Source organism: Haemaphysalis longicornis, unplaced genomic scaffold (genome assembly GCF_048455015.1).
Source record: "Haemaphysalis longicornis isolate Haplotype H1 unplaced genomic scaffold, Haemaphysalis longicornis Haplotype H1 scaffold_10, whole genome shotgun sequence".
Lineage (NCBI taxonomy): Eukaryota > Metazoa > Arthropoda > Arachnida > Ixodida > Ixodidae > Haemaphysalis > Haemaphysalis longicornis.
The window spans coordinates 33,124,988-33,148,808 of NW_027526204.1; the positions used below are offsets into that span (position 1 = coordinate 33,124,988).

The 23,821-nt window shown below is 48.2% G+C and overlaps 1 protein-coding gene across 1 annotated transcript in view; it reads right to left on the reverse strand.

Annotated features, from left to right (window-relative positions):
• Positions 1–6,736: 6,736 nt before the first annotated feature.
• The window catches only part of LOC144159780 (uncharacterized), a 45,103-nt gene continuing 28,018 nt past the window's right edge, over positions 6,737–23,821 (reverse strand). The window contains exon 3 of the mRNA XM_077691468.1: positions 6,737–6,904. Within this exon, the coding sequence (XP_077547594.1) occupies positions 6,737–6,904 (168 nt within the window). The remainder of the gene's footprint in view (positions 6,905–23,821) is intronic.

The following is a 23,821-nucleotide window of genomic DNA, read 5'->3' on the forward strand; positions in this document are numbered from 1 at the left end:
TGCGACCGTGAGAAACTTTGCAGAATCGAGTTCTGACAGGTTTTCGGTGATGTTAAGTAATAGGTATGGGTCTACACAAGTGACACGATTTTGGTCACGGTAGTCTACGACAAAGCAGTAATAGCCATCTGGCTTCTCCACGAGAAACACCGGTGCACTGATGGGTGACGTGGAATGCTCAATGACCAATCCTCTAGAATATCGTTCACATGGAGATCAAGCTTTTTTCATTTCGAATACTTCATGATCTACCTTGGACTGGGCTGGCATCAGTGGTGAGAATCGTGCGCGTGTTCCTCTCGAAATGTCAGATGCCTGTGCTGGATGTAGAGAAGGCAACGCAGGTATTATTTCTCGAATTTTGAAATTCCAGGGTTCGGGAATGTGCAAGATGTGGAACTGATCGCGCACATCGGCTCTATTTATGCGGCGGCATACAGCCTCATCTCAAGGCTCGTCTCCATCTCCGCCGGTATAATGGGGCCGATCAATTTGTTCCTAAGTATTTTGATCTCCAGCAGGGTTTTGTTCATCACGGGAAAAGACAGTCGGCCAGTTGTCTCCTCACGGTAAATAAGCCAAGTGTGCCCGTGACTCCGGACGCCTAAAAAAATCTCAGGCCACCTCCCTAATGTGAAACCCACGGAGTGGCGAAGTGTGCATCGTATATTAGTGTATTCTTGGCGCCTTGGCGTTCTTTTTTTCACGGAGAATCAACCGTTGACGGGTAGAGGTATACAGCTTTGTTGTAAAAGTCTTGTCTTTGATGCACGCATTGTTCTGCCTCGAGGCATTAATAAACGACTGGCCCGAGGTGTCTCCCAGTAGATCACAGATGAACCATGTAAGTGCTAGGCGTTCGAAAAGAGGTGTCCCGAACGGCTTTATTGTTAGGCGTTACGTTATAGCGCGAGGCGTTAAAAACACATGTTCCGGTGTTTTATCACTGTGACTACATGAAACGACGACGAACACAGGATACGCCATAGAACGAGCCGCTAACAAAATTCGCCCATAAAATTGGCGCAGCTTGCACTAATGCTGCAAGGCTGGAGAAACAGCAGAGCTGGCGGCTCCTCTCCTTAAGTTGGAAGCCGGGCTGTTGCAGCTCAAATAGATTTTCGAAGTTGTCACTGAAAATTCCTCCTGACTGGCGGGCCCGGATCGTTTTTTCCACAGGATTTGACATCTCTCCCAAAGTGGACTCAGTTAGCGAACACCAGAATCCGCGCTAACCAAGTTCGCGAATCTGTGTGTCTGTAGTGTGCACTGGGCGTCTGCGCTAACCGTTTCAGGCGCCAACACCCGGGAACTGGCGCGAGAGCACCACGGGAGAGATAGCAACAGAAACGCTATTGCAAGAGTTCTCGAACATGGAGATCCTCACGAGGTGCACGCTTATGTGCGCTCGGTAATTTTAGATGCGGAGCATCTCATAGCGGTGGCCTGTCCCGCTTCGGCGTCGGCGTCGGTGTCGTCGGTGTCCGCACTCACACTGCGCATGCGCAACTCTCCTCCTTCCCTCTCTCAAACAGCTGCGCGTTACTCTCTCCACTCTCTCTCTCTCTCTACCAGCTGCGAGGGCTTCGCGTGCGTTCGCTTCTACTCACACGGCACGTGCTCGGCGCTTGCGCATCTCTCCTCCTCTAGTCTCCTCTCCTTCAAGTGTGAATATAAGCAGCGGTAGCGCGCTCCGCGCGTTAGTGCAGCGCTTGCTTCTGTTGACGTCAGTTGGCTCCGCTTGACTCCGTTGACTTCAGATGCAGTGTGATGGAAGCAGCAGCCCCGACTGCGAGTGGGCTGACGCAACCTCATACTAGCATCAGCACAAACGCACACAGCAACGTTACGTCCAATTAAGACTAAGCTGCGAAGCGAAGGGCACACGACGCTGAACGTAAACGTTTGAAGCGACCGGCAGACCCTGAACTACGACAACGAGAAGCCACTTCGAAACGACAACGTGGAGGAGCAGTACATGAACCTCGAGCACGTGAAGCAGCGTTGCTTCGTGAACGCCGAGCGGCGGATGCTGAACTACGACAACGTAAAGCAGCGGCGGTTCGAGAACGTCGACCAGCGAAACCTGAACTACGACAACGAGAAGCCGCTTCGAAACGACAACGTCGAGTAGCAGTAGCTGAGCGAGCAGCAGTACTCGCTCCGCATCCGCATCACCCCGTGGTTCCCCTTTGGAAGATGGTGTAATTTTTCTCAGTATTTTTATGCCTACGTTGAGAGACAGGAGTGACAGCCTATGCAGCTCCGCTGTTTGCATATTGTTCTACACCACTCCGGACTGTACCTTGGCAAGTCGCAGGTGACAACACCCTCATGCACACCATTGCTTAGTGCTGGCAGCGGCAGCATTGTCTCTTGGAAGTGGCACCCTCCATTCGCCAGTTCTAGTACGCAGGTCCCTCTTGTTTGGACTGGGTAATGGGCACTTCCATGCCATATATTTATAAAACACCCTCCATCAGTAACAATTCTATCTTCTCCTCACCGAGAAGGTTTCGTAGTAATAAAGCTCCCGCTGGTAGCATAGTCTTTTCTGTGCAAAGAAATTCGCGGTGAGGTTACGTCTTCCTAGCGCTACAGATATCTTGGAACAGGATAGCATACAGTAGGCAGTTTTAGTATCTCGTGCGCATGGAGTTCAATAGGCACAATTGAAAAGTCTACGGAGCCCACGCGCATTAAGTTTGAAACCCTGATAGTTACACGCATGCGACACGCCCTGCACGTAGGACACCTTCAAGCAAGTGCCCTCCGCCCATAGCCGCGTGGTGCTCGCAGCACCATCTCCTAACACACAGAGACCGCCGTGGCCACTCGTGATCCAGTGACCCCGTTGCTGTAATGACGACATGCGCTACTTCGTCAGGTTTATTAGCTTAAAAACCGCCATCTTTCTCAACAACAAAACTGTTTTTCGATTGAAACTATCGGTGAGGGCAAGAATGAGCAAAATAAAGGCCAAATAAACACATTGCAACACGATATTACACGAAGAGATTGGCGACGAAGGTGTTATCGATTCGAAGCGGCAGGGCCGGTGACGTCCATGTTGCTTAACTCTACGTACGCAAGCAGCTTAAGGGCTGCGAGGTGCGGTGATTTGTGGTGACTTTTCCATGGACCTAATGCGCGTTCGTAGTGACTCCGGCGTCATCTTAGTGTGGTTTGGTGAATGATGAACTCCAGTTTTAGATCACAGTGACGCAGACACGGCAGCGTAGTGAAGTGTATATATAGTTGATGGCTGTACAATGGGAAAGACCGTGCAATGTTTAGTTCACGAAAGTGTTTACGTTCCCTCCGAGTACTGTTTTCTTTTGAACTATCAGGTTCCGTGTCACTTCTAGTGAATTTATGTCTGCTGGATATGTTCAGTGTGATTACTGTGTCCGAGGGTCTGCATGCGGTGAGAAAAGGGTTATTGATGCACCAATTTCGCATAGTTCTAGAACTTGCTGTAATGACACAATCAATGTACGTTTTTATGGAGCTTTAGTGTGTGGTCGTTTTATAAGGTCCTTCAACTATTTTCGCATATTAAGTTTCATATTGTTATATTTAAAATGAGCTTTGAAGTAAAGAATTTCTTGGTGTGGATGTAGAGTGTAGCTCTGTTAGATCTGGCGTGCATTTTATTTTTAATCAACATCGAATCCTTTTTTCTCTAAAACTGTTGTTGGCCTAGTCCCCATTTTCTTTGTTTTCATTTCGTTCCTACCTGCGATAGCTTTGTTGGTGGGGGTTTTCTCCTGGAATTGTTTAATGTGTAGATTAGAGGACAGGAATAAGATGGGATTAAACCGCATGAAGTAGCACGCGGCTGAATGGCTTGGACGGCATCAGGCAGGCTCGGCCAGCGGCGTGGGCCGTGAGCGACCCTATGTATTGGCAGTGGGCTTTCTTGTAGCTGGTGGTCATATAAATGTTTAGCGCTAGATTTGTTGTCTTCGCAACTCTAAAAACCACCATGACCATGCCTGCCATGTCTGAGCATTATTCCACGTCTCGCAGAAAATAACACAGGCGCCGGCACCCGTCGTCTTCGCCGTTACCACCCAATTCTTGGGGGTGGCGTAAAAAGATATAGATAATCCAAGTGATATTATGTGGTGATGGTCTATGCACCCTCCCATAAGAACTCCGCATTACTACCGCAGAGTGGGGCCACGGTCGCGAACGGAAGCGCGCATGAAGCACGAAATCTCTAACGCTGCAGCCCAGGTGCACGCGTATTTTGCCACGGCAGCGAATTAGTTGAGCACAAACATAAAATATTTCTTGAGAACAAATTATGAGCGTGCACACCCACGGCAATTCAGTGTAAGCGGCCGTGTAGCAGTGAATCCATTATTAGCTGGAAGACTAGCGGCATCTACTGGAAAGTGGCCAAATGAGAAGGCGCTTATCTACAGATGAGCAATCTGTGACCGATACCAAAACCCGGAAGCTGGCTATCAGCTGGTCTGTGCCGACGCCTTCACTCGTCTTTTTGGACAGGTAGGCTGTAGGAAGCTGAGCTAAACTGCAATTGATGCCGAAGTAATGCGTTTGAGCTCACTGGGACACTATACTGCCGCTGCTGCAGCTGCCTGCACAGACGGTACCGCAGAACAGCGCTACAACGCACTCATTCTGCAGCCTTGTAGGCACGACCAACTTTTGCTCTGCAATAAAGAAGTTTTGGTAAAATTTCAGCCCAACGTCGTCCTACCGATGAACGCAAAAGCCATTGCCTTCCCAGAACCGACGTTATGGTGACAAAGCCCACAAGTCGATGCAGCCTGCGTTGCGTACAGCCTATGCATACAACTTGGCCGTAGCAGCGGCGCCGCGTCGGCACAGGCATGGTGGCGAACACACATGGTTTCCAGCATGTGCGCCACGTCAGTGAATAAAACATGTACGAGCTGTGGTTCGTGAACGCAAAGCACGGCTCGTTAGTCAACAAAGGTGCTCGAGCCTTCATCCCTATCTCCGCGGGTGTACGTTTCCTCTACCATCGAAGCGTGCGCTTAATGTCAGCAAGGGGCTGTCTGCGAGGGACAGCCATTCCTCATACACGGGGCTCTCATTGGCTCTTCGTGTTGCTGTTCACATTGTCAGTGGTCAGTGGCAAAGTCAAGTTATCACGCCCACGTCGTCGCGAGCCTCTGGTGTTCTTTGGGTTTTGGGCCCCAAATGTCGCGGAACGACCATATCGTCAAGGTTTCGCCGCCAGAGAGCGGATCTGCGACACCTACCATGGAACCCTTTTAATGGGGAAGAATAACAGATCTACAATGATGATTATAGTGGTTTGCTATGTACCAGGTGCTAGGTCACCCTCTTCTGTGCGATTCCCCAAAAATATAAGATGACTAACTGCCTTTGAACAATGTGAAAAAGATTGCTCGATATCTTTAGTGCTATTGCTTAGCTAATTATCCCTTCCCGACGGTACAAATAAACCCCTCTGGAACATTTGTGTCTTTACAGATAAATTTTCTATGTCCAACATAAACAAAGGATTGATTTCACCCCCGGTAGAACAACCCGTAACACTCTGCTGTGAAGTTGTCCTGATCCTCATCGGTATTAGTCTCATGACATTTGTGACTACTTAAACACTGCCGTGAGGTCTCTATAACTTGTATGCACTGGTGAAGCACGGATGCAGGCAACCACGTGAGTGCGTCGTTACTGGTTACGTGGGGCTCCGTGGGATGGCTGTACTTGTCCGTGCCAAGCACATGATTTGCGTTGGACTTTCAACACTCTACCCAACAAAACGCAAACTAATGCCTCGAGTACAATCCGAGTGCAATTAATAACATCTTTGCTGTCACTACCGTTGAGAATCCGGTTGAAATTGAGCAGACGCTGCACGCCGGTGCATTTGTTTTGGCGTTGGGGGCGTGGTTTCAGAAGCCGCGCCATGTCCGTGGCGCATCGGACATTTCTGCGGCGGTTTCCACTGTTGCAGAGATAAGAAAGTGACATCTAAACTTTTCAATAAATAGCACCTATACAGTCCAGTGGTAGGGGTGGTGAAAACTATTCATCCAAAGCTGTATAAATAAGGCACCGGCTGGCAGCCCCAGCACACTACAGTACCCTAATGGACGGCCAGGAGCCAGTGGAGCGTACCGGCGAGCTCGGCCAGCTGTATCACACACTCCTGCGCTGGCGGGTCGGAGCTGACCACCCCGCCTCTCACTGTTATAGCGTGGTAAGGAGCACAGACCGAGTAGCATGGAGGGGGTTTCGCGGCGCACGCGCCCACTATGTGGTGAAGGGAAGCAAAAGATGCGTCGCACCACGTGCTCGTGTGGCAGTACCGCAAGGCGCGTTGCAGGTGGCACAGTGCGGGATGCGGGAAAGTGTTGCGGGATGCGGGATGCGGGCACTGAAAAACTCCCTCCGCTTTAAGGTGGACCGACAGCATCCGAGCAATCCCGGCAGCAGAAATATTGGGCTACCTCCTTTGGCAGCTTGTTATCCGGAAGGTACGGATGGGCCGGTGTCTATATCATGCGGGGGCAATGTGCAGGGGAATTCAGTTGTGTCTACAGGATGTTTGCAGTGATGGGGGATACACGACTTGTAACAAAGTTTCCAAGAGCCTGCTGAGAGATTATTGTAGTGGCCGGGGCAGCTGTAAGGGTAGAGAAATGGCGACTTCTTCACCATATTCAGTGTACGGCGGGGAGATCGAGCACAGATCAACGGAGTCTCCTCAGGAGTTGACGACAACGGCAACGCAGGCATCACGGTCGGGAGGTTCCGCTGCGTGGACGTACCAGGTACAGGTGTGAAAACCGTGGGCCTCGTGTAAGGCCTCGGCCCCCGCAAGGCGGCGTTCTTGATGGATGCAGGATTCGTGTTCCGGAGGATGGGAGCCACACTGTAGCAGGATCGGACAGTCACACAAATTGACCTTATTTTGACGCTGCGTAGCAAACGAGATGCGAAGTTTTTTTTAGGATGGACGGACCTACCTTTCAAAAAAGAGGCCAGACGGTGGAGTTTATCAACACGCTGGGCTTCAACGAGCTCCCCGAGGGTGTTGTATACCACGGATTTAAGAAGCTTGTCAGTAGAGGTAAGCTGTGGGAGCTCTATAGTCAACTTAACCGACTTGCGTATTATGCAATGGAGGCGTCCAATTTCGGCCTGCCTAAACCTTAGAAAGGGGGCGCCGTATGAGATCGGACTGATAAAGAATACTCGCACTTGGCGAAGGAGGTTAGCTTCTGTGATGCCATGGTTGCGGTTTCTTGTGCGGGCGAAAAGTCTGCCAATCTGGTGGGCTGTCTTTTGAGGGTGGAATAGTTTCGGTGTTAGCCCCATTTTCTTGGATTCGGTCTCCGACAATGCGTATTGAGGGCAATGCGGAAGGAGGTTGCCTCGCAACGTAACCTGAATACCAGAGGAACAGGCATCACACTTACTTTAGAAAGTGGCTGAGCTGAAGTGCTCAGCAATATTTTCTTCTCTACCCTTTGCTTTTCTGTTTCTTTTGTTTTGTTTTTATTTTCTCTCAACGTTCGTATGGTATTGTTTTGTAAATTTTCTAGCATTTGGTAACTGCTCGGTGTACGCAATTATTCTGTGAAACCATGATATCTGCAGGGCGCCGCAGAGAAGCCTGTTGAAGGCTCAAGTTTCCCCGCTATTATATTGCTCTACATTGATGAGTTTGATCTTCGCTATGCGAGCAAACCATAACCTCCAACTTTGCGGATGAACGGTACGTGAGAACAGCCAGTGTAACCGCAGGTCAAGATAAGCATATTCACAAACGCACGCGCAAGAATGTTGGCACGTGCACGTCCACTCTAGCATGCCCGCCTGGAGAAATTGTCCAAACTGCTCCTTTCTTTTTCCTCTAGATGACCCTACACAAAAAGCAACCACGCGGTGTTGTTTCTCACCATTTATGCAGAAAACAAGCAACGCTGTCACAACAAATCTATGATTATGAAACAAAAGACACGAAACGAAAATAGAACGGTGCAGTGAAAAGTCTTTCATAAGTATTGTCGAGTTTTAACCAACAAAGCGTATAATTTCAGACGCCCTAGGATTTCCTTCACCAATGGGAAGCATTTTTGTGTAGGCGTGCCCCATCATATTATTTGGGAATTCAGGAGTGAGCTCCAGAGTTTGCACCTATCAATCTGTACACTGCTGATGCAAACGGAATATCAATGACAAAAAAGACTCACTTCCAGTGAAGCCCAAAACCATATTCCGTCTTCTGGGAAATCTTCGCTACGTCAATGAATTCCTTTGCCCCGCTGGTGTAAGGAGGTGTCAGCTTCTGTGCGTTGGGCAAATAAATGGAATCCAGGAACGTATAGGAGCAAAGACCGTCTTCCGGAAGCAGGGGTGGTGAAGTCATATCACTTATCCTCGCCGTGCAAAATAGGGAAGTCAGGAACTTGGGACCACCTGTGGGGACAAAGTGTCGTAATGTTAGTGCTGAACTGCCAAAAAAAGTGCATTTTTAAAGCCCCTCTACCAACGTGAAGCCGCTATAATTGTGCCTCGATAATTTTCTTCTATTGTTGAGCTTGTTTCGGCACACCCATGGTGGTTTATTACGGCTTCCGTTCTCATTAAGGTGGCACCATTACCTGTAGAACTCCCCAGTAAAATCCCATAAAATGGCATGGAACTCCACGATCAGTGTACAAATATGTCTAAGTGCAGGATAAATCAAGGTATCAGTTTCAGTATAGGTACTTTATGGCAAAATGAAAATAACGAATTGCTCCTTCCCGCAACGTGAATGGTGCATGCACATTAGAAGAAAGACAAACTTAATTAATGAACCAGTGCCCCCTACTTCAACAAAGAAAACCAATTAGCACTAATTTATTGAATGCTTTAGAAGAGCTGGTTCCATAAGCATGGAAAAAGGGTAGTGTCCCAGAGTAGTGATCCGTCCAAAAGATTGCGCTTTATTATATTGCGTTAAGCGAGTACATTGGCGAGTCTTTCCGAGTTTAAGAAAGAAACCTGCACACAAACAAACAGCAGGTGGAGCTAGTGCTTGCAATCAACTTTGTTCGTTACGCCGAAAGATTGAAGCTGTATATCAAACTGTTACTGTATTCTTAACGAAATCCAAACAACTCTTCTCACTGCGTCCGAAGCATCTCGCTGCCAAACTTCACAACTGCCCTTTTCAGGGAGCAAGCTTTTTATATTTTTTGTTTACATTTTTCGGGCTCATGTTAACAGTTTTGATCACCGGAATAAAATATTCGCATCTTTGGCTTTCGCAGGGGCTCAGCCAGTGAACTCTGCAGCTGCTTTCATTGACGGGGGATGTTCCCCTTTGCGGTTGTTTATGCACCCTGCACTAGGAACAATGCACACCTTACCCCACGTCAGCGTAGTCACCAGAAACACCACTACTGAAATGGAACAGTCGGCATCACATGTGATAAGCTTTTGACACGCTGAACTTTTGTCGCCGCTAGAGCATGTTCGTTCACCTTACTGCTAAGTTTCTTTGGCGCAGAGACCATCAGAGGCCTTTTCTGTATGCCAGATACTTTCTTCAAATGATGAGCTATCGTTTGGGTGTATGACCCAATGGTTGGCCTTAATTGAACACCTTGAGCTCGCCCTCAGGCCTTGTCAGCCTGTGGACAGGCGTTCACAAACAACGAGCAGCGTCGTGTACTCTAATATAGAATTTCGTCCAATTGGAAAAATTTATTTTTCTAGAGTGGCTGGGCTTTGTACCTAAGACAATCTCTAGTAGCATTAAAATGTCTAAAGAAATCACGGAAATGCTGCCAATACCGCCCCTACCCAAGAACATGCACCCCGTCTATCAGGTAGGTAGGAGGAAAAGCAGGGAAACCACCCTACAAAGTACATACGGTGGTAGATTGGACGTCCTATACGCAGACACCACCGAACGCCAAAAAAGAAAGGGACACTACTGTAGCTATCATAAGAAATGTAATCCCTCACTCATGCTGCACAATCAAGACCTCTGACTCGGAGGAAGCAGATGAAGTAGCCATCGCCCTGTTAATGACGAAACCGGAGACAAGCGAGATAATTAGCGAATTCTCCATCAGGTATAATGAACAACGACAGAGGCATAATATCCTCTGGTGCCTGTAAAACTATCGAAAATGTAAGAGAGCGAGTAACGAAAGTGACAGTCATGTGGCCCCCAGCTCATCAGGGCCTCTTCGGGATCCAAAAGGCTGAAACGACCATCCGAAGGCTCATTTTTCGGACGAACACCGTCAGTAGAGAGTTTTATCTGACCCTTTCTGATAATCGGGTCCGCAGCCGGCAGCCCGCTCAGCGAGGGCGGAGCGTCAGTGGAAGAACCGCATTTAAGCGATAAGCGATAGCCGTATTTTGCTCAGTGGGGAATCATTCGCGCCACTGCTCGGTCCCTGGTGGTGTGTAAACCAAACGTCATCCAGAAAATTGGGAGTTTAGTCACTCCAATAAAGCAAACTTTCTTGTTTAGTGCCTTACTGCACGTTTTTGATATAATTGAGTCCCTGACACGATATAACTATGCAAAATATTTATTGAAGTCACCAATTCAAATTTCGACCATCATAGGCAAGGTTGCTGCTTTTGGAGGTGCATAAAACTTGGCCTGCCCTATGTCCACGTTTTTCGCTCGTTTGCCTATTCGGAAGAGCTTTCTCCGTTTTGTAGCTCGTGTTTCAACTGATGAAGCGGAGTTTGTGCAGCGCGCTCGTATTACAGGGGTTGGACATTGTAGATTATCGCACTGTAGCGGGAGGTGCCTCCACGCTCAGCTATAAGACCCCGGCTAGCGGAGCGGGGCCGCGCTCCGGTATCGCTGTTAGCACCCAAGCGTGCCACCCATGTACAATGGTGCTTGGGCTTGCTATCGGAGCGGAGCGGACACTCAGAAACGGTCACCTAGAAGTCTCTAATGCCCCAACACCTCCTGCAGACCCATACTTGCTGGAAGGGAAACTTAGGACTTTGAAAAAATCACCCAGTGCTATAGACTCTCGCGAAAAATATATCCCAATGCTAGGAAGCAGCTTCGAAGAAAGTACACCATATGGAGAAGGAGCCCTAACGGACACTTTTCGAACCCGCTCATATGCCGTGAATAGCAACCGGATATCTTCAACCACCGTTTTAAAAACGGCAACGGCATCACGGACCTCGTCCACGTGATATGAACATGTCCCTCGTTGAACAATCACTTTGGAACGCCGTGGAAGACCCTGCTACTCAGCTTGCCCGCTAGAGTACAAAGTAAAGTCATCATCTCGGCCTGGCTGCTGCTGAGTCCCAAGGAATTCAGCCGACAGATACGGTAGCCGACAGCCGACAGCCTACGGAGCCAATTGGGAGCATTTTTCCTCACCTCCTAGGGCTCTTGACTGGTGCAAGTAAAGCTGCTTCCCTCACTCTATCCCAGCATTTTGTCTGTTGTATGCGTAGAAGGTAGCGGAGGAGAAGGCTGTCAGCATGACATAATTACCGCCTTCCTAATGAGCTGATACATAAAACTCATCAAGATCGTTATCTGCACGAGGATGACACAGCGGCCTGCACGGGAATATTTGCATGCGGGGGTCAATACCTGTAGAGTGGGAAAACTACCACTCGACAGAGAAAGAGAGAGAGAGAGAGAGAACCACCTATGCCATGTATTGCTGATATGCACCGTGTTCGTAGTTATAGAGACGCCGAATACTTGGTGGACGGTAAATTAGGCGTTGCCTTTGTACCGTGGACAAGCCCATAGCATATGCTGCCCCGTGGGTCTTGTCCTTCTGCGCAGAAGGTGCAGGTAACCGCTGTTTCAGGTGCTTGGTCCTCATCAGCATGCTGATGCCGCTTCGGCACGTAGGTCCGCCACTTTTCCAACACATCCTCGGTCAGAGTGACTCTATCTCGTACCTTTTTCTGGAGCACTTCCGCGACACGTGGCAGTTGTGCCGGCAATAGCACCTTGCGTTATCAGACCCCGCATGACTGTCTCAGATGCTTCCTTGGGTGCCGCTTTTACCTCAGCTGGGTCGTAATCGCAACGTGCGAATGGGACGGAGCAGCCGAATTGGGAGAGATCTTCAGGCTCACTCACACGCCCACGCGTAAGGGGTCTCGTTAGCGATTATTCTTGTGGGGTCTAGTATCAAGTCTACTCGGACATCTATATTGCTGCGGTCCTTCAATCGACGGCGGATGCTCTTGATATGTCGCATGTAGTTCCCATGTGTGGTACCTGACCAAGTCCACCGAAGGCTTCACGGCTGTCCGTAAAGTTTGTGAACCTTCCCTTGCTGTCTGCGCTGTAGGTAGGATTGAGGTATTCTACAGCAGTGAGGAAGGCTTTAAGAGGTGTGCGATACGGGCTTGGCGAGTTACTCTGAACAATGCGGTACATTCGCGTATTGGGCCAGAATATATAGAGCGAATATGCGAATAAAAGATGACGAACAACGCCCGGCGGCGAACAGCCGTCGCTCGGAGGAGGAAAGAACGTCGTCCTACACAGATCTAGCAGGGTCAAAAAACTTCCTCTGTGGCGGAGCGGCGGTGAGCGGTAAATCAAAGGAACCCATTGGGTCTTCCGATTTCCCCTCCATGTAGTATAGCGTGTACACGCGCTGCATACGGCCGCTCTGGAAGAGTTTGATAGATATACGCTTGTCCGGCACCTACTCCAAATTAGAAAAACGTGTTGTAAATCTGAGATAGATTGCGGAAAGCAGTGTTGCATGAAGTGAAGTCCGCGCTTTCTTTTTAGATCAAGCCGCAGGCACACAACGGCCCCGACCCAACCGCCGTGGCTTGTGTCACCGAGGTAGGCAGGTACGATAGCTTTTATTAGGTTAAATAAGGCAATCCGTCTACATAACATGTATTACAGCAACATGGAGTCAAACGTAAGATCGGCGTGTGAAAAACAGGCAATATTGCTTGGAACCATATACGGGTTTGTTTATTTATTGTTTGTTTTCCTTGCCCGGCCGTGCCCCGATCTGTTATCTAGGCCCCATGCGAAGCGCGTGTTCCATTTTTCATTTTTATGCCGCACGGGCTATATCATTCAGATAAGCAGAGAGTTTTGCCCTAACACCGCTAGCCCAGAATAATCTTCTGTGATCTACAATGTTCTGGATGTGAATCGACGGTTCCAGAAACTCTCGCGCCGAAAGATAAAAGCCTGCACAGCAGACGTCGCGGCATTCGAATCTTCGATGCTCGCCGACGCAAGTCACTTTGTTTACCGCTGCTTCGCCGCCCCTGTATTTTTTTTAGTTGTTAGGGGAGCACAAGTTCGCTCCAATAAACTTGTTTCTCCTTGAAGACAACAGCGTCGTCCTCGGCTTCGTGACAATATCATGGCGTGGGCCTCTCAAATACAGCAAAATAATAGACGTAGCCAGCCGTATGTAATCACAGCCTCGCCTGACTAGCTCTATTCTGCACCACAGCATCTTCTGTCGAGATAGAGTGGAGCTAGAAAGCTGGTTCAATGTTCTTGGAGCAGCTGGTTCCAATGTCCTTGGGTCTCTCGTTTTTGAAAGTTATTTAGGTCTTTTGATAACTGACTTGAAACTCCTATTTTCGCAAAAGAAATGCCCCCGAGCCAAGCAGATTCGTCAAACGACGTACAACCCAAGCAAGAAGCTCCTTCACTGGGCCTGGTGAGTGAACGCCACCGTTTATTCTGGCTATGGAGGTAGTGTTAGCCCTACTGAGAGCAACCCCGCGTCGGTGCAGCGGTGGACGCCGTGCCTTGATTCCATGAAGTTCCGCCCGACAAAAATATGGTGTTCAGCAGTGCCATATAGTGATAAAACGTCGTTGCTGATTGGCAAACGAAAGTTGGTAGTTGGGTGGAATGCCGGTTGAAGTGACCGGGAGCCAAGGTTTGTTCGATCTCAATATCGCGGGTGGCTACATTTCGCCTTACACGTATGACACACCTCCTCTTCATTAAAGCTTTAGGTGAAGCTGGGCGGGCATAACGGTGAGGTTCCTCCACATGTGTGTGCTCAGATATGCCACTAGTGACTCGAAGGCTTTCCGGGTGCTTAATATTGAATTGATGGTGGCGGACGTTAATATGGGCCAAGCATACTGCACCATAACAAGCATTCAGCATCAGCATAGCCTGTGTGAGTGTGCGGATACTTTTGTACTCGCGCCTCCGAAGCGGTTTCCTATTCTCTTAATAATCTGAAGCTGATCTGATCTGATTGTGGGGTTTAACGCGCCGACGCAACGCAGGCGATGAGGCGCGCCGTAGTGGAGGGCTCCGGATTAATTTTGAACACCTGGGGATCTTTAACGTGCGCCGAAATCTCGTACAGACGGGCGTTTTTGCTTTTCGCCTCCATCAGAAAAGCGGTCGCCGCGGCCGGGAATCGAACCCGCGACTTCGTGCTCAGCAGCGCAACGCCTTAGCCACTGAGCCACCGCGGCGGGTAATAATCTGCAGCTGCTGCTTCGAAGCAATTTTGAGTGTTCGGGCCACTCGGTTGCCCTTCCTCCTTCGTGCAGAGGCACGCCAAGTATACGGACCCATCTATTGGCGTCAGTTCGACCGATTGGCTGTATGTTCAATGGTAAAGGCACTAGCGCTTGCAAGTGGTCGAGGTAACAATGAAGACCAAATTTCTTTTCCTAGCATTAGCTACACAGGCAGAGGTTGATCAGTTTCTCGTAGCTCTTGCAGAGCCGTGCTACGCATGCGCGAGGGGCAGTGACGTAAGAAGGCGCACAGCTAGGAGCGCCGGAGCCGCTGCTGCCGCGCGCGGCTCGCTGGCCTGTGGATTCCAGAGAAGTGACGTCATAGCCGCGGCAGACGTACTGGCGTCGGCGCGTGCCCAGCTGTGCGCCTCAATGGCGCAGTAGCCAAGTCTGAAGCTGTGTCGAACCACCGAGCCAACTTTGTGGGAATAGAGAAGCAACTGGACGTTGAGTGAAATTAATATACGTGCGTCACATAATACGTACACCGTGGGTGCGTCATTGAAGCAGCAGTATACCTCATAATAAAGTTAATCCTAGACAACCGAGAAAGCTAAGAATAAGCAGCTGAACCTTAGTTCACGCTACGTATATCCTGGCGTAGCCGCGCTAAGCCACTGGTAATTTTTATCACGTGGTGATCTCGTCCATTTCCCGGTTGCAAAAGAATCCTGCTGATAGCCTAGATCATGTACTGTGGCAACCACGTCACGCACATCCAGTGCTGTACTTTCTAGGTCCGCCAAGATGTTAATCTTGTAGTCATACTTTGTTTTCTGTAGGTTTGGGATGTCATGGCATTTGGCTATCTTTCTCATTTGAAAATTGAATAGTGGTTGCGAAAGAATTGCGCCTTGTGCAATTCTAGTGGTGCTCGTGAACACAAGGAGATTATGCGGAACCGTTGTCATGTAAATGTCTGGGCATTCAAAAAGCCCTTCACGAAATAATCCATGCGTGTACCAGAAACGCTGTCCTTCAGAACCGCGATAGCAGCGCTATGCTGAACGGTATCAAAATTCTTTTAAGGCCCCAACTAAGACAAGCACGGCGGAGACTTTTGTTCTGCCCTGTATTATGGTGCAAGTAAATTCCCGCAGAAATATCGAACTGTTTTGGGTACAAAGCCCGGGTCGGAACCCAGCTTGCGCTACGCTGTAGCACGGGTTTGAGCTGGCGTGTTCAAAAAGGTTGGTTAACCTTGTTAAAACAATGTGCTCGATGAGCGGGCAAAGCGTGGTAGGAAGCACGACAGGCTGCATGTTACTGATCCGGTTCATCTTTTCTGCCTCGAGAATATTGTGGACCACGGAGAGCTTCTTGTATTTCCAGACATCTACACAATGTTCAGTTTAGACATGAGCTGTATCCTGGTGTCCCTATCCAGATTCCGGAGCATGCGTCATGTGTTGCCGTATTCGCCTGAACCGCTTTTCAAGTTAAGTGCATCCAGCGCTATCACCAGTTCCTGTGGAGTGAACGAAGAGTTCTGCACAACATAACACTTTGGAGGTTGCCACTAGTACGTGGGGAGCGGTGGGTCCGTTTCGGGAAGAAGCTGAGAGCAGCGTGGGGCTGCGAATACTTCTGCAGAAAGTCTGGTCACCCAAGACACGTTGCGTGGTGTATTGGGGGTTTTCACCTACCCCGTTAGGGTACGGCAGGCGTACAATAGTTTTTGAGAATCAGTCCTTGCGCTGAAGGAGGCGCTCTGATCCAGCCCTTCTGATTTTGCGCGAGAATCAGCGTGGGGTTGAGCATAATCTGCTTTGGCTCCGCCTTGAGAAGGTCATGGAAATGTCGTTCAGTTTTCAGATAGCGGAACACAGTCCTCTATCATCTAAACAAAGGCTTGTAAGGGGCCGCAATGTCCTCACTCACAACCACCTCTCACGTGGAGTATGGAACTGCTCGTTGAAAGTGCTCTGTAATAGGGACTGTTGTTACGCTGCGATATCTGTACGCAAATCACCCCCATTCACCGTCTATGTTCGGCGGTTACGGTTTCCGAAGCTTTGTGTTTACTTCAATATATGTTGTGTAGTGGGCAAACCTCATACGGTTTACACCAGAGTGCCACTCACTGACAAAATCCGGGTGCGCCCAAGTTATGTCAATGACGGTATCCCGCTTCCCTGCCGGACATCCGCTCCTAGTAGGGTGTTCTAAGTCGTTAATGAGCGTGAGGCAAGCAGTGCCCACCGTCTCCGCACGATTTGTCCCTCGTCCGTCGGCGGTACTCTTGTCCCCAAGATGGGACATACGCGTTAAAGTCTCCAGTCACCAGAAAACTGTTTCTGGGTTGCCGTTTTCTCAAATGAAGCATCGACTTGCACTCAATATGGTCAGCGTTGGCCGAAGGCGGCAAGAGCGAAGGAGAATTCACGCGTAATACGAAACAAGGACTGCATTCATTTTCTCCATGGCCACACGTACACTAAGTATGTATTGAAAACTTCTGCAGCATAGAGTAGGAATAATTTGGGGGGGGGGGGTGTCGTGACGAATTACACAACGGCCTCTGCGTCAACCTTATTGTTTTCTCACCCGCCGCGGTGGCTCAGTGGCTAAGGCGTTGCGCTGCTGAGCACGAGGTCGCGGGTTCGATTCCCGGCCGCGGCGGCCGCTTTTCTGATGGAGGCGAAAAGCAAAAACGCCCGTGTGTACGAGATTTCGGCGCACGATAAAGATCCCCAGGTGGTCAAAATTAATCCGGAGCCCTCCACTACGGCGCGCCTCATCGCCTGCGTTGCGTCGGCGCGTTAAACCCTACAATCAATCAATCAAACCTTATTGTTTTCTGTTGACTCCTGGGTACCCGATATCCTACGGCTGCATTTTAACTCACAATACCTTGTCCATCTCCTCGCGTCTGGTAAAGTACAATTGCCACAGGCTAGCCAACAACTCTTAAGAGCTCCATCAACTCTCCAGGAGACTGTCGGAGCAAGTGACAATTCCCCTTCAGGAAGTCAGAAGGCGTTAAAGATGCCGATGCATTCATTACTGGTCAGCTTACTGGTCATTACTGGTCATTCTTCAGCATGTTGACGATGTCGTTGACTGGCAGGCGTCGTCTGCGATAATCCTGAAGATGGTATAATTTGTGCCAATGTCTGCGTGATCTCCTGAAGCAGCTGGTTCCTGTAATACTCGAGGATTTGGTGTAGAGCATGTATCAGTAGATGAACACAAATCAGGGGCTCTTCCAATGTGCAAGTTCCTGCTGCAGCAATATTCGGAAGTTGCTGTTTCTTCTCTTTCACTAGTAGATCTATCTTAATCATAATGGGAATCTCGTGATTTGGTACACTTGATTAAAGGTATTACTTCGTGAGGGTAATTCTGGTTCAACGTGTGACCACGGTAGTGTACTAGTGCCAGTCTGGAGGCCTCGATGTAAACGCTTCACTTCAGTCGAATACTTTCATCTCATCGTCGCACCAGCAGTCACTGTGAGCTTCTGTCCATTGGCGAAAGTCAGTGCGTAGTTCTTACTTTTTTTGCTAGACTTTACAGAGCTTTTGCTGCTAAGTTTGGACGCCTCGGCTGCTGTTCAAACTGTCATTCCTTATATTGCCGTTCCACGTCTTGGCTTTTCCGCTCGTGGGACGTAAAGACTGGGGTCTTTGGTTCTATCTGCTGTTCTATGCAAACTTTACCCGATGAGCCCCGCACTAGAATGGCGCTTATACATGGTACTCTGGGTGCATTTCGCCTTACTATGTCAATTCATTGCACTTCTCAAGCAGTCTCCCTACTATATTGTTTGTTTCCCCTGAGTGAAGTCCTGTACTTCCACGCACCTGTACTTCCATGATTCCATGGAACCTGTACTTCAATGCACCGTACCCTGCCCCACCCACGGAAGCATAGTGCTTTTGGTGGACACTCCCGAATAAATGAACAACATATAAATGAATAAACAAATAAAAAAAATAAATCGGCGTCTTGATTCCCGGCGTGAGCTTTGTTCGCTCCTGTGGGCCTCCTTTTCCTTGCCACTTTTTGGTAAATTGCCGTCGCTGCGCAGTTCGGATGAATAGCAAGGTGCCCAATCTCCTTGCAACGCACGCAATACTGCTCTCCGTTAATGATGCGCTCACACGGAGCTTCATCACGTCTTCCTAATGTCTAAAGGAGGCCAATTCACTGAGCGTTCTTCAGCTGCAGCTGCCGCGTTGCCCTTTGTGAAGTTTTCAGTCATCTCTTTGGCCGCCGATGCAAGAGCGCTGAAGCAGTATGTAGTGCCTATTGCGTGCATAGTTTCTTGTAATAGGCCCGGTCGTCGGTCTCAATTGCCCCAAAAGTGGATTTACTTTCATCCGTAACAAAAAAGACCTATTATCGCGCCGTATGCTGCGTATCTCTACTAAAGGTATAAAATCTTGGCTGGGAAACTCCTGGGCAATGATCACTGCTTTACACACTCGCATGAATACTGATGAAACGCTGGCTTATAGGTTAGCCAGTAGCAATAAAATATTTTTTTCAACTCTTTGAAACGTCAAGACACCTGTTGATCTACTTCTCATTTTCTGAATATTAAGGGAGTATAAAACCGCACTATACTACTGCAGTGGATCACTGCAGTATATTTCTCTTGGACCCTATTCTGTATTAATTACATTCTTTGATGTACTTCTAAAGACAAGAATAAAGTGGGAAGACTCAATCAATGTGTGAAAGCGACAACTTCTGTATGATAGGGGCTACTCATGAGCGAACGCTTATGCCTTGACAGCAGATAACCCTTCCCTTCCCAACAAAAATATTTTAGAAAAAATGGCCACAAGTAATTAAATTCTGTGTATCTACCCCTTCCTAATGATGCTTCGACAAGTGAAAATGGAAAGTTCAGAGTATTTCACACAGAAAACATACCCACACATATGTGCGGGCTGGGCTTATATTCGAATGATCTGCGCATAGCAAGAATACCTTAAAAACAGCATCAAGCGCAGAAAAACTGCATTTTTACGTATTATTTATAGGTGTTATATTTTTTTCAGGAGTACTTCTTTTATACATAAGATTTTGCGAAAATAAATATAAATTATGTTTTAATTATTTTAATTAATATTTATATTTAACATTATTATCACAAGTCATTACTGAACTAGTTCAAGGTTAAGGCGCAAGAAAACATTACCAACGAGCCAGCACAAAACCGCGAATAAATGAGACACCAAGAAAGCAAGAAAAAATTATTTATCGCTAGCGTTGCAGTGCACGAGCCCGCCAGCCTATACCGCCCAGCAAAATTTTCGTAACGACGAAAGCCCAGCCCACACATATGTGTGGGAGCATTTTTCAAGCATGATGACGGAACGCACGCGAAGGGAACTGGTGTATTTTTTAGCCGATCATTTTTTCTTAAGTCCCGCAAGTCGTGTCTTACGCTTGTTATTTAGAAAATAGGAGAATAACAAGAAGAAATATCAGTTTTCATCTTGAAGGCGGCTAGCGTGATCGCACCTGCTGGGGCGCTGTTTTTATTGGGCGATTTCTCGCCCCCTGGTCTCAAAATGAGTGAACTACCGAAACCAATCAAGTCTCGGAAGCGTTCGCAACAGCTATCCATGGTTGTGAAACCGAAACCGAAACAGGCGCCAGTAAGTAAAAGAATTTGTGGACCCACACGTTTGTGTGGGCTGGGCCGTAAAGGGATAAACAAAGGGCCATAAGAGAAGAAGTAGGTATGACGCTTACCCCGCTGTACTGCCGTACAATTGTAATAGACATCCACTGCCTTGTTTAAACTGTGTTATCTACCTGCCATGAACAGCAATGAATCAACAGAAATGGGAATTTGACATCAAGCTAGGAAGGTCAAAGTGAGTTGTCATCAAAAATATCAGCCTATTTGAGAACAATTAGTAAGGCGATTTTGAAGTCATGCCCAAAATCTTCAATTGTCAAATCTACCCGCAATACCACAGACAAGACCTCAATATCACAATTTTTTCCGTCGAAGGACGCAGAGATTTCATTCGAGTGCTCGTGGAGGTCGCTCAAAAAGTCCCTCATTGTGCAAAACCCGAACACGCCGGGGCATCGATATATCTAAAATCACACGTTCATGGTTGCTTACAATCGAGCTTAACAATGTAAAATAAACCGCACTTACCTCAACTGGTGCCCTCTCCCATAAATCTGCGCAACTATGTCCGCAAACGTTCGGCACAGGCACCAAGATGTAAACGTACACAAAGAAATCATGCCATACTTCACGAGATCTGCACAGTCGCCGTCGTGGATTGGCCTCTGATGACATGAGGCATGGAGGAGTGCAGTAGGGAAACTATCTACGCTGCATCAATGAGCGATGAGTGAAACGGGACCTGGCAGAAAGAGCAGCAATGGGCCAGCTTCTCTGCACTTCGCAACCGTTGGTGAGCCATTGCTACACCAGATGGAGGTTCCACTTAGAAGCCGCTACCATGGAATCTATGGAGGCGTTGCATTCTTCAATGCAGGTGGCAACTGTGTAACCCACATACATCTAAGCTTGTGTGGCAACAAGAAGCATGTTTGTGTTTGTAAACATAAGTTCTTCTCCTAGGTTCCACACATGCTGCTTAGAATATTACATCAGCTCAAGTGGAAGAGTTAACAATGACAGAATTTCGAAGACAACCACGTGCCTGGTGGCCTAAAATGAGTCGAGAGAAAATGTGGGCTGGCCGTAATCACAACCGCAAAGGCATATCTTAGGTTCAAGTCTGTGGATGGACAAACTGCAATTGGCCTACGGCCGAACAACCACACGCCTTTTTTCCAGAGAAGCAATCAGAATAAAGAACATAGAGCCTCTACCTGTATACATGGCTAAGTGGACGGCGTTTTTGTACACACACAACACAACCAATATACAGAAAAAACGTGCAACTCGAGCACACGCGCGACACAGTAAATGGCACTTCAATCGTGCTTTATGTTCCTCCCCTTTTGCTGTTTCCGTCTGTAATTTCAAAAGTGTTATAGCGTCTATTATTCAACTATAACAAGGAGCTCAACATCAATCTTCGGTGTTATAACTAGACGTTTCAATCGCGCAAATTTATCGGAGAGCCCCAGATGAAATTGGTAAGAGTATGCTCATACCTACAATTAACGGTTGTGTAAACAGGTGAAAATCTTAGCAGTGAACATTGAAATGCTAGATATCAGACCCCAGTAATGAAGCAATCAGACCAGCGAACCAGCGGAGCAAGGTTCTGTTGAGCAGCAGCACGGTTGTCCTTCGCGGCATAGCCCGCATAACTCAGTTACCGCTGCAGCAGCAGGTGTGCGCCCGGACTCTTCGTTAGTTTACATTTTGGCTTCTGTTCTGCGAAACAGCCACGGGTGCCGTTTAAACGTTGGTGCCATGTGGCGTCCTGTAAGAGTGCCAAACGTCCACAGTGCACGATCCACAGTGCACGGAACCTTCTTCGCTCGTATTGAGGCTAGTCTCCACCAGCCTAATCAAAACGTGAGGCCTGCTGCGGGTGCGGGCTACGCACATGCACTCTAACAGGTCCTTTGTCGTTAGCGGGGTTTACTTACCCTGCACTATGACCTCTTCACCCTGCTTCTCTCATTGGGTGTAAAGACGGGCATCAGCTGTTTTTGTACCGCTACTCAGCGCTTCCTAACATAACCTACTCATCACTCTATTGTAACCTACGATTACGTCTTAATCCTCCCTATACCACGACGTCTAACCTGGAGACCTGTGCGACGTTTTGCAAAACAATCTGCAAAATAATCCCGGTCCAGTATTACCAGTGAGGGTAGTCGTCTTCATGGAGGTCGCCAACGAGGTGGTAAGTTTTCCTGCGGGAAGAAAATGGGTGAATTCAATGCGAAGTTACTTTGCGCTGTTCTTCACAATGGACTTGGCAACTGTTGGTGAGATGAAGGTTTCACTAAAAAGACGCTACCATGGAATCTATGGAGACGTATTCTTGAAGGCAGGTGGCGACTGTTTAACCCACATACATCTAAGATTGTGTGGCAACATGAAGCATGTTTGCGCTTGTAAACCAAAGTTCTTCCCCTTGGCTCAACACATGCTGGTGAGGAGGTTGCATCAGCTCACGCGGAACAGTTACAATAACCGGATTTTGAAGACAACTACGAGCCTGGTGACCAAAAATGTGGCAAGAAAAAAAATTTGGCTGCCCGCAATCACAACCGGAAAGGCATTTCTTAGGTTCCAGTCTGTCCATGGACAATAGGCAATTACCCTACGGCAGAGCAAACGACACACTTTTTTGTCGCACGACGCAATCAGAAATAATAAAATAAAGCCTCTCTTTACCCGTACTCATGGCAAAGTGGACGGCATTTTTGAACACACACAAAACAACCAATCTACAGAGAGAACGTAAAGATGCAGCACACGCACGACACAGTAAATCGCACTTCACTCATGCTTTATGCTCTTTCCCTTTTGCGGCATCCGTCAGTAATTTCAAAAGTGTTATACCGTCTATCATGAACCTATAACAACGAGCTCAACATCAAGCTTCGGTGTTATAACTAGACGTTTCACTCGTGCAAACCTATGGGAGAGCCCCGGAGGAATTGGTAACAGTATGCTCATACCTACAGTAAAAAGTTGTCTAAATAGTTTAAAATCTTGGCAGTGAACATTCAAATGCTAGACATCAGACCCCAGTAATCAAGCATTCAGACAATACGGCAAACCAGAGAAGCAAGGTTTTGTTGGGTAGCAGCACGGTTTTCCATCACGGCATAGCGTGCAGAACGCAGCTACAGCTGAAGAAGCAAGTGCTTGTGGCAGGTTCACGTTGCAGCAGGTGCACCAGGTGTGCGCGGAATCTTCGTTAGTTAACATGTTGGCTTCTGTTCTGGGAAACAGCCACGGGTTCTCTTTAAACGTTGGTACCATGTGGCGTCATTAGGAGTGCTAAACGTCCACACTGCACGCTCCACAGTGCACGGAACCTCCTTCGCACGTATTGAGGCTAGTATCTTCCAGCCTAATGAAACCGTGAGGCCTGCTGCCGGTGGGCAATACCGCCCATGCACTCTGACAGGTTCGTTGTCGCTATCGGGGTCTTAAGTACCGTGCAATACGACCTCTTCTCTCGTATTCTGACATAGGGTGGAAAGACAGGCAGCCGTTTTTTGTTCCTTTACTCGGCGCTTACAAACATAACCTACTCTTCGTTCTATTGTTACCTTCCATTACATCTTAATTCTCCCACTACCACGACGTCCAGCCTGGAGACCTGTGCGGAGCCTTACTACCTCACAGTATTTTATTCTCAATCTCCCCTTCCTGTAA